At 57.8% G+C, this 10,695-nt stretch overlaps 1 protein-coding gene across 14 annotated transcripts in view; it reads right to left on the bottom strand.

Moving 5' to 3' along the window:
* Ahnak (AHNAK nucleoprotein) overlaps positions 1–10,686 on the bottom strand; it is a 25,557-nt gene extending 14,871 nt beyond the window's left edge. For 10 of the 14 annotated variants that reach the window (XM_023707064.1, XM_023707058.1, XM_023707053.1 and 7 more), the window contains exons 1-5: positions 10,583–10,686; positions 5,044–5,138; positions 4,784–4,940; positions 4,400–4,587; positions 852–3,680 (exon numbers count right to left, since the gene is read on the bottom strand). In XM_023707064.1, coding sequence (XP_023562832.1) covers positions 852–3,680; positions 4,400–4,587; positions 4,784–4,940 — 3,174 coding nt within the window. In that variant the 5' untranslated portion in view covers positions 5,044–5,138; positions 10,583–10,686. Of the gene's footprint in view, positions 1–845; positions 3,681–4,399; positions 4,588–4,783; positions 4,941–5,043; positions 5,139–9,899; positions 9,917–9,949; positions 9,974–10,582 lie in introns of those variants that run through there. The other 4 variants (XM_023707055.1, XM_023707060.1, XM_023707051.1 and 1 more) reach the window with 4 other exon arrangements.
* Positions 10,687–10,695: the final 9 nt, after the last annotated feature.

The raw sequence follows: 10,695 nt of genomic DNA, 5'->3' as shown, positions 1-10,695 counted from the left end.
TCAATGTCGGCCTTGGGCAGGTTCACATCCACCTCAGGGCCCTCTGCTTTGAAGCCAGGCATGCTGAACTTGGGCATTTTCACCTTAGGCATCTTCAAGTGCCAGTCTGAGCCTTTCACATCCACATCCGGAACATCAGTGTCCATCTTGGGGCCTTCAATGTCAACCTTGGGCCCTTTGAGCTCCACATCTGGAACTTTCATTTCACCTTCGATTTCCTTCTTCATTTTGGGTCCCTTCAGGTGTAAGTCTACATCAGGCATAGAGATTTTGGGGGCCTTGATGTTCATCTCAGGCATCGTGATCTTGGGGCCCTTCACTTTTGCATCTGGCCCTTCCATATTCAAGTCTGGAACATCAATGTCCACCTTGGGTGCTGAGATGTCAATGTCGGCCTTGGGTAAGTTCACATCCACCTCAGGGCCCTCTGCTTTGAAGTCGGGCATGCTGAACTTTGGCATTTTCACCTTTGGCATCTTCAAGTGCCAGTCTGGGCCTTTCACATCCACATCTGAAACATCAATGTCCACCTTGGGACCTTTGAGGTCCACATCTGGAACTTTCACCTCACCTTCTACTTGTGGCATGGTCACATCCACGTCCCCCTTGACTCTTGGTCCTTTCAGGTGTAAGTCCACATCAGGCATGGAGATCTTGGGGGCCTTGATGTTCATCTCAGGCATCTTGAACTTGGGGCCCTTCACTTTTGCATCTGGAGCTTCAATATTCAGATCAGGAACATCAATGTCCACCTCGGGCGCTGAGACATCAATGTCGGCCTTGGGCAGCTTCACATCCACCTCCGGGCCCTCTGCTTTGAAGCCTGGCATACTGAACTTGGGCATTTTCATCTTTGGCATCTTCAGGTGCCAGTCTGGGCCTTTCACATCCACATCTGGAGCATCAGTATCTACCTTGGGCCCCTTTAGGTTCACATCTGGAACTTTCATCTCACTCTCTATATCTGATGAAGATATATCTAGATTCCCTTTTATTTTAGGTCCTTTAACATCCATTGCAACATCAGGTAGGGTCATCTTTGGAGCTTTGAAGTGCATCTCTGGCATCTTAAACTTTGGGCCTTTCAACTTCCCTTCTGGCCCTTCGAGGCTAATATCTGGGGCACTAAGATCTACCTTTGGTGCAGAAATGTCTAAATCAGCTTTGGGCAGATTCACATCAACTTCTGCAACATCTCCTTTCATACTGGGCATGCTGAACTTGGGCATTTTCATCTTGGGCATTTTCAAGCTCCAATCCGGGCCATGAAGATCTACATTTGGAGCACTAACATCTACCTTGGAGCCTGTCAGGTTGCCCTCCAGCTTTGGCACTGTAACATCATATTCCCCCTTTGCCTTTGCACCTTTCATATGCAAATCCACATTAGGCATGGAGATCTTGGGGGCTTTGACGTTCATCTCTGGCATCTTAAGCTTAGGCCCCTTCAGCTTCCCTTCAGGGACTTCAACATTTACTTCTGGGGCTCCAACCTCCACTTTGGGGCCTGAGATCTCTATGCTGGCCTTGGGCAGGTTCACACTGACTTCTGGACTCTGTGCTTTGACATTAGGCATGCTGAACTTGGGCATTTTCATCTTGGGCATCTTTAAGTGCCAGTCTGGGCCCTGAGCTTCTACATCTTGGACATCAATGTCTACTTTGGCCATTTTAAGTTCAACATCAGGTACTTTAATGTCACCCTCAACACCTGGTGCTGTGACATCATATTCTCCCCTTGAATGAGGACCTTTCAAGTGTAAGTCCACATCTGGCATGGAGATTTTGGGAGCTCTGATGTTCATTTCTGGCATTTTAAACTTTGGTCCTTTGAATTTCACATCTCGCCCCTCAAGGCTCGTATCTGGAGCACCAACCTCTACCTTGGGCCCAAAAATGTCTACATCGGCCTTAGGCAGGTGTACATCCACCTCAGGGTCCTCTGCTTTGAAGCCAGGCACGCTGAACTTGGGCATCTTCACCTTGGACATCTTTAGATGCCAGTCTGAGCTGTGAACATCCACATCGGGGCCTTGCACCTCTGCTTCAAGCTTTGGTACCACTGTACCACATTCACCTTTCACCTTTGTTCCTTTAGCATACACATCTACACCAGGCACAGAGACCTGAGGTGTCTTCAAGCTCACTTCAGGCAGCTTGCTATTGGGACCCCTAAGTTTGCCTCCGAGATCCTCCACGTGGAGACCTGGCACTTCCACACTGACCTTCGGCCCTGGAACACTGACATTCCCTTTAGGGACAGCTATGTCCACACATGGCGCTTCCCCCTTGATTCCTAGAATGCTGGCTGAAGGCATCTTCAGGTTCCATTCTGGGTCACGAAGCTCCACATCTGAGCCACTGACATCCACTCGAGGACCTCTGGTGTCAGCTTCAGGCACCCCGACCTTCACATCTACTTTTGGGAATGTGACATCCTTACCACCTTTTGCTCTGGGCACAGCGACATTCAAGTCCACATCGGCCATGGAGATCCTACATGTCTTCCCCACAGGACCACCAAGCTTGGGGCCTGACAAGGCCCCCTCCATGCTCGGTGCCTCTATGTCCACTCTGGAGCCTTTCAGGGCCACTTGGGAGCCCTTTCCTTCACCTTTTACCTCAGGAGCAGAAACTTTAATGTCTCCTTTCAGTCTGGGGGACCTGAGGCTCAGATCCACATCCTGCATGGAGATTCTGGGTTTCTGCACAATCATTTCAGGAGTCTTTTCCTTGGCACCCTTCATCTTTACTTCCAGCCCACCAGGAGCAACCTCAGGCAGACTGACACCCCCAGAGACCCCTGAAAGAGTCACTTCCCCTGTGGACAATGTCACATCAAGGTCAGGTCCCTCTGCCTTTAGAGTGGGCGTGGAGAATGAAGGTCCCTTCACCATGGGCACATGCATACCAACACTAGGGGCTGGCACATCCATGGGGGGACCTGTGACCCCACCCTCAATTTGGGGGGCAGAGATGTCCACTCCAGTACTACCCTGTGGCTTGGTCCCCTTTAGGCCTAGCTTGCCCTCAAGGGACAGTGCAGGGACTTGGAAATCCTGCAGCTTCCCTTCCATCCCTGAGACACTGATATCCATGTGTGGACTCTGGATGGCCACACTGGACCCACTACCCCCTGATATCTGGCCCTCAGGCCCTGGCAAAACCCCAAACTTAGGCACCTTCAAGTTAGGAATTTTAACTTTGCCATCATTTGCCTCTGCTGCCCCAGCTCCCACAGAACAGGGGACATTCCCTGAAGGAACACAGACAGCTGCCTTGTCACCTGAGTCCAAGCCCTTCACACTAACACTGATACCCGGGCTCCCTTCCTGGACTTCTGGCATGGAGACCTGGACTTTTGAGGTGCCAGAACCCTGGAGCTCTAACCCTGAGGGCAGATTGACCACCATCTTTCCAGGCCTGGTCTCCACATCCACCGTGGAGATTTCAGTCACCTCATGTCTCGGAATCTTGACCATGAACTCAGGGCTGCTGATGTCAATATCCTTGGCTCCTTCCGGAGCAATGACGTCCACAGTGTAGGCAGTGACCCTCCTGGTAACAGTGATAGTGCGGCTCTGGGTCTCCCCAGGGTCCAGGGCCACCTCCTCTTCTGCCCGCAGCCGCGGTTTGATCTTGGTGGCGTAGATGCGCTGGTACTCCTCATCATCCCCACTCTGCAGAGACACACCAGGCACAGGTTGCAGAAAACCTCCTCAGCTGCCATGGACACAGTGCTACATCCCAGAGAACCAGGGACCCCTTCCCCATGGGGCAGACCCCCAAGGCAATAGCCACCTAAGCAGAATCATCTGGGGACAGTGGAGAGCAGCTCTACTCTGTGGGCCCCACACTGTGGTGAGCACAGCCCGGTGTAGCACACAAGGCTTATCGTCTCAGCAATCAGACCCAGGCAGCAGGAGGACTGCCAAGGTCAAGGAAAGCTGGAACTGCACAGCAAGACCTCACCCCACCCACCCACACACACATAGCAGCAGCAGCAGCAAGAGCCCCCAGGCCTTCACACACTGAAACACTTGTGCAGAGCCAGAGTCAGGCGCTGGGCTTGGCACCCACACCTTAACCACAGCCCACCTGTCCCACAAACAGCCTACAGAAGGGTCACAGTGCATCCCCACAAGTCCAGGGCTGCAGCCTCGAACTCACGGACAACACTGCCTAGGGCCACAGGCGAGTGCCACCTGCAAAGCCATACCCTCCCCGTCGTCACCGGACCCAGGCTATGTGGCTGCTGTTGCTGCAGGGTGTGCTAAGGAGACTGGGGAAAAAGTCTGCCCTGTGGGGTAGCAAGTAGAAGGAACTGATAGGGAGGGGCTGGGGAGCACAGAGAAAGCGAAGCCAAGAAAGTGCCTGTAGGTACAACCTTGGTACTCACCAGAACCACCTCAGGGCTGCGGAAGCCCACAGACTCGTGCGACCAGGCCTGGCCAGGCTCGGGGGAGCGGTCGCCCGGGCGGTGCAGCTTCAGGCCAACAGTGTGGCGGCCCACAGTGCTCAGCAGCTGCGCCACCTCCCCAGACTGCAGGTTGTCAAAGTAGATGGTGGCACCCACAATCTGGTCCCCTAAATAGTGAGCAATGACCCAGTCAAGCCCACAGGCCAGGAGCCACATCACAGTCCCAGCAGGAAGCCCAGTTTTAGCACAAAGAAACTAAGCTCAGGACTGGGCAACTACCATGCCTGCCCCGCAGAGGGATAGGAACCACGGCCCTACCCACCACCCCCTCCCGCCCCTCTAGCGCCTGTACCCTCCACTCACCCTCCTGGACCACACCAGTGCGGGCGGCAGGGGAGTCCTGCTGCACCTCCTGCACAAACACGCCACCATCCCTCTGCGCAATGGTCAGCCCATGAGAGCCACTGCCCTGCCAACTGGGCAGTAGCAGCTCCCGCGTGGTCTCCTCCTCCTTCTCCATCTGAGGGGTGGATGAGGCACAGGTAAGGATCCTGGACCACTCTCCATTTACCTGCCAGGTGCCCTGCCCCTCCCCTGGGCCAGCCTCCAGGTGCCCTGCTGACCTCGGCAGGTCCAGATCCTGAGCAGATGTGGCTGGAAGCCCGCCCCTCGTCCTCACTCCCTGCGCAGCCTCTGTTTTCAGAATCAGTCACAAAGCCTAGGGAGCAAGTTCACAGTGAGAGCTGCCACCAAGGACTTACCAGCCCAGCCACGATGGCCACGGTTCAGAGAATACCTAGCTCCCACCCCATTCTGGCTACACGGCCGTCCTAAAGGCTGGCCAAAACAGATTCTCCCTGAAACCATTCCCGCATCCCCAAAATGAGCCAATAGGGGCTCCCTTGTAGATAGAGGAACTGTAAGAGCACAGTCCTCAGGCCACCACCAAAGACTCCATGGGGCACTGCTCAGGAACCACAGGCTGTGCAGAGCTGCTGGGATCCCCACCCCAGTGTCTCTAGCTGGAGTCCTCAGGATCAAGAGAGGGGGACATCCTGGGGAGAGCAGAACCTCTAGCCACCATGCCAAATGACAGCCAAGCCATCACATTCTCACCTAAAGAGTTGTGCAGGTGCTGCTCACAATGCCTAGACCCCACCCACACTCCCTGCAACATGCTGGACTCTGAAAAGGACCCTGGCCGGGGACAGACACCGCTACCCAGCTCTGAACAGCATGTGAGCAGCCTGCACAAGTCATCAAGGGCAGCTGTATGCGGGGGTGGAGGGGACAGCCCTCAGAGCCTGTCGTGAACAAAATGTTCTGCAAGTGACAGGCTCAGAACCTTCCAGAGGGGAGTGAACCACCCCAGGAGACAAAGTTCAGGGTGCTGGAATCTGAGCCCAGCACTCTAGGGGGCTGAGGCCGAAGGATGGCCAATTCATTTTACTGTATTTTTTTTTAATAATAATGATTGTATTTATTTATTTATTTATTTTTTAAATTTTATTTGTGTGTGTGTGGCCAGCTCAGCCCACCAGGGGGCGGGGCTGGCTGGCATGTGGTGCTGGGGGATTGAACCCCGGTCCCTGTGCTTTGCTAAACTTGTTCTAAGTAGGTGCTTTAGACCACTGAGCCATCTCACCAGCCCTACTGTATTTTTTTGATTGAATTTTTTTTCTTTTTTTAGGAGAGCTTTATTTTTTGTTTTTGGAGCTGAGGACCAACCCAGGGCTTCCAGCTTGCTAGGCAAGTATTCTACCGCTGAGCCAAATCCCCAGCCCCAGGATGGCCAATTCAGACCAGCCTCAATCTCTGAAAGTGTTTAAAGTTGGCTGGGAAAGCTGGGTGTGTTAGCACATGCCTATAATCCCAGCACTGGGGAGGCTTAGGCAGGAGGATCACTGCAAGTTCAAGGCCAGCCTAAACTCCATAGTGAAACTTGTCTCAAAGGGCTTAGCACGGGCTGGGGAGATGGCTCAGTGGAATAAGCGCTTCCCTGGCAAGCGCAAAGGCCTGAGTTCAATCCCCCGGTCCACAAAAAAAAAAAAAAAAAAAAAACAAAGGCTTAGAGTGTAGCACTAAAAAGGTCCTGAGTTTGAATCCCCACAAAAAAAATGGTGGCTGGGGCTACAACTCAGTGCAAAGCCTCAGGCAGACCCCACCTCAGCACAGCCAGGAGAGTCTGACCTCCCAAGAGGAAACAGTGTCATCCCAGGGAGAGGACCCTGTCCAGCAGGAAAGGATGTGAAGCCACACCCAAGGAGGCCCCCCCCAACCACAGGGACAAAGTCCAACATCCACAAGGCCCCTCCTCCCACCGAGTCACCAGCAGTGCAGCTCCAGGGCACAGAAGGTGATGTCCAGCTTAGCCCAAACCCTGAACTCGGACTGGGGATCTGGGACCACAGCACTCCACGGACCTGGCCCCAGAGGAAGTTGACATGGCGGGGCAGATGTGGAGACAGGCCATGGTGGCCAGGCCCCAGCCTGCAGCAGTTCACACCTTCCCTCCTCGTCCTGCCCCTCTCCAGCTGAGGCCTGAGTCCGGACTGCAAGGAATCAAGGTGCTTACAGGGCCACTGGGCAGCACTCCCAGCCTGACCTGGGAAGAGACCCTCGAAGGAGGCTGTGGGCCAGACACAGGGCCCAGAACCCCTGGATGACAACGTCCCGGGGGGTGGGGGGGAATGAAGAGCACAGCCCTAGACCTTACAGACAAATGACACCCAGGACAGATGCTTTGGCCCCGACCTGCAAAGGGAGTGCCTGAGCTGGGAAAGGTGCCATTAGAGCTGCCGGAGGCCAAGTGCAGAAAGAAGTCTTCCACACAAAGTGATTTCCAGAGAGTGCAGGCTCTCACCCCGCAAGGAGCAGCTCCTCCTGCCCTGCAGCTGAAGGCAAAGGAACCGAAACCCCCACACCCCAAACCCACTAGCACAGCAACAGCAAGACGCCATGGGCTCCACCCAGGAGACAGAGGAAGGTGCCGCCCAGCGACAGACACAAGCTCACTCCACAAGGCTACAGAGGGAGAAGCTATCCCTACCCGGGCTGCCACTCAGGAGCCCCATGCACAGCACAAGACCACAGGACAGGGCAGCAGTCCACGCTTGGACCACCCTGGCACGAGGAGCAAGAGCGAAAGGGCACACGTGCCTGGAGGAGCTCATGCCGCATGTCACACTCCACACACCCCACCACACTGAGCACCTCATACCACCGACGCCATGTACACCACATGCTCTACTCTACACACCACACTGCACGTCATACTCCACAGTGTACACTCCACACCGAAAACACCACTCTACATACCACACACTCCACATACACCACAAGCTCTACTCTACACACCACACACACCTAAAAACCTCATAGCACACACATCTCATGCTGACAAGAAGCCACAGAACACTATGGGCAAAAGGCCCTGTGCTGGCCACATCTGTGCCAGGGCCTCACCCCTAGCCCAGCAGCCCTGCAAGGGAGAACTAGGACCTCAAAGGAAGGAAAGACCTGAAGTGACATGACCTGGTGAAAATGAAGTTGAACAGCATTCACCCAGACAAAGAAACAGAGGGCAGAAGCACACACCACAGGACGCCCAGAAACTGAACAGAAGGGAGGGGGTCCCAGACCCCCAGGTCTAGATCCAGGGTGTCCCAAGTCCACACTCAGCTCCCCAGGGATGGCACACCTCAGTGTGCTCACTTCCAGATGGCTCACCTCCAATAACCATGACCACGACCAGCAAAGATCACAAGAAACTCTAGAAAAGGCTGGGAGACGTCTGGGAAATGCTCCAACACGCAGACACACCAACCCCCAGCCCACTCCTGCCCAGCAGACCCACAGCAGTACCTTGGCCAGATCCCAGACACCTGTTGCCCGGGGTTCCCTGGGCCGGCCCGAGCTCATGTCACCTGTCCTGTCCACCTCAACAACCGGCCCAGCTTCCTGCTCTAAGGCCCCAGCAGGGACTCACTTCCAGCCCTGCCTATCCCTGGCCCAAGGGACTCCCACCACCTACCCGCTTGAGACAGCCCGGGGACCTCAGGGCCGGAGCCAGTGGAATCCCCCATGCCTGGTCAAGTCTCTGACGGCTGGACCTCTCCAGGACCATGGGGTCAGGGACACCCAGTGCGAGGGTAGACGGAGCTCTGCCAGCACCGGGGTCCAGGACAGCTGTGATCCTGTCTGGTGTCCCACCCTAGCCTGGCTTGGAACGCCCCACGCTCGCCCCCAGCGGCTAGTCCGCGCCAGTGCAGCAGCCCGTGGGTCCCCCACAACCCAGGCCTACAGCTCCAGGCGCCTCCTTTCCCCAAAGCTCCGCAATCTTGCACCTGCCCCTCCCAGTCCTGAGAAACCCTTCACTCTCTGCAGTCACCGGACGCACGTACCCAGGCCGAGCAAATGGCTACCGCCCACCTCCAGCCCAGGGTGACCACGAGAAGACGCACACCGTGCGGGACACTCTCTCCGGGCGGTGCATAAGCCTCACCCCAATCACAAACCGGGAGTTGGGCGGTGGCGGGGTCTCAGGGTCACAGTCATTCATCCCTGAGACATACAGTGACCAGACGAAGACACCAGCTCCAGTCGCAGTGTGATTTGGGCCTGCGGGGGGGGGGGATCCCTGGAGCCTTCCTGTGCCCCCACATTCCAGGGAGCGCAAGGACTGCTGGGGCCGCCTAGAGACTCGTAGGACCCGGGAGCCAAAGCCAAGAGCCTCCATGGGCCACTGCCCTGCCACTCCTCCACGCGCCCACTCTTCAAACCTCAGTGTTGCCCACAGGGACGGCTCGGAGCCGGGACTCGCTCTCCCGGTCTGCCTATCTGTCCCCAGGCAGTTCCCAAGCTCCGAAGAAGGAGTGACCACACCCAGGCCCACACACTCCCCACCCCTAGCTCTGCCCAACCTCACAAACCAGCTTCTCAGGCTTGGCCCGGCCGGGCGTCGCTCCTGCACCGCAGCCTCGCTAAGACCCAGAGACTGGCCCCGAGCCCCGCCCGACGTACCATGACCTCAGCCACCTCTGCACGGGGCCGTCGTATCCGCGGGGTCAGCTCAAGCAGACGTCGGAGCTCCCCAGGCTTGAACGTGGCCCCGGGACGCTCCCCCCCCACCCCCGTGTTCCGCGTCCCTATATACACTTTCAGGGACAGGGCTTCGGGGATCCCACGCATCCTGCGACACTGGCCGCCGCCCGCCCTAGGTCCTCTCAGACCTGCTTCAACCCGCAGCTCGCAGCAAACAGGTGTACCCCACCCCAGGCTACCGTGCTCCCCAATCTGCACTCGCCGCCACCAGGGACCCTCTGTCCCGAGGTCCTCTGCAGAAGAGGGAGCCACCCTTCGGCTGGGGACAGGAGGGACCACGCCCTGCGGGGACTTCCCTCTGCCGCGTGGGTGGGGACGGTGCCGGGCCGCGCCCCGAAACAAACCGACAGGGTCCCCGAGCCTGGCCACTGCTCGCCACTGCCACGCGCACCCCAGAGTCCTCGCGACCCCACGCGCTGCAGGCACCTGAAAACGCAGGACAATCTTTCGTGGGCGCCGTCGACAGCCACTCGCGGGACGAGGGCGCTGCGCGGAGTCCTCAGCGCCCAGTGTTGGGCCGCGCCCCGCCCACACACGAGGGGCTCACGGCGGCCACTTCGGAGGCCCGCGCCATCCCGTGGGGTCGGGACCGGTCGCGGTCCCGGCCAGGTTCCGCATGGGCTCCCGACCCCCGTGGGTCGGCCGCCCGGGTCCTGCGCGCTTACATAACTGCCCCGCCCCGCGCCCGCGGTCTGGTTTGAATTAGTCACCGCGCATTCCTGGGGGGCGGGCGGCCGGGAGGGGCCGGGGTCCGCGCGCGCCCCACCCCCACGCCGCCACCAGGCCCGGGGCGCAGACTTAGTTTAGCTCTAGCGCCGGGGACCAGGCAGCCAGCGGCTGGCCACAGGGCCGGACTCGGGACCAGGCGAGGGTGGCGGCTGCCCTGAAAACTTCGGGGAGCGCGGACCCCGCGCGGGACACCACCCTGCCGTGCGGAGAGCGCTGGACAGGAAGGCGGCGACTTAGGGTCCAGGTCGGGGCCGGGGTCGGGGAAGGGACTAGAAAAGGCGCCCACCGGGCGTCCAGCGGCCGCCCGCGGCCCTCTCCGCGCACTCTCACCTGGCTCAGCCTCCGCGCGCCCATGGGTCGGGATCTGGCTCCGCGGTCCGCAGCCGGGCGGGGCGGGCGGCTCGAAGCCCAGCGCGCGCAGGCGGCTCTTGTACCCGGCGGGC

The sequence above is a fragment of the Octodon degus genome, unplaced genomic scaffold, assembly GCF_000260255.1.
Source record: "Octodon degus isolate 3935 unplaced genomic scaffold, OctDeg1.0 scaffold00279, whole genome shotgun sequence".
Taxonomy (NCBI): Eukaryota; Metazoa; Chordata; class Mammalia; order Rodentia; family Octodontidae; genus Octodon; species Octodon degus.
Note: the sequence above shows the minus strand (reverse complement) of the source record. Positions and strands in the feature narration are given on the sequence as shown.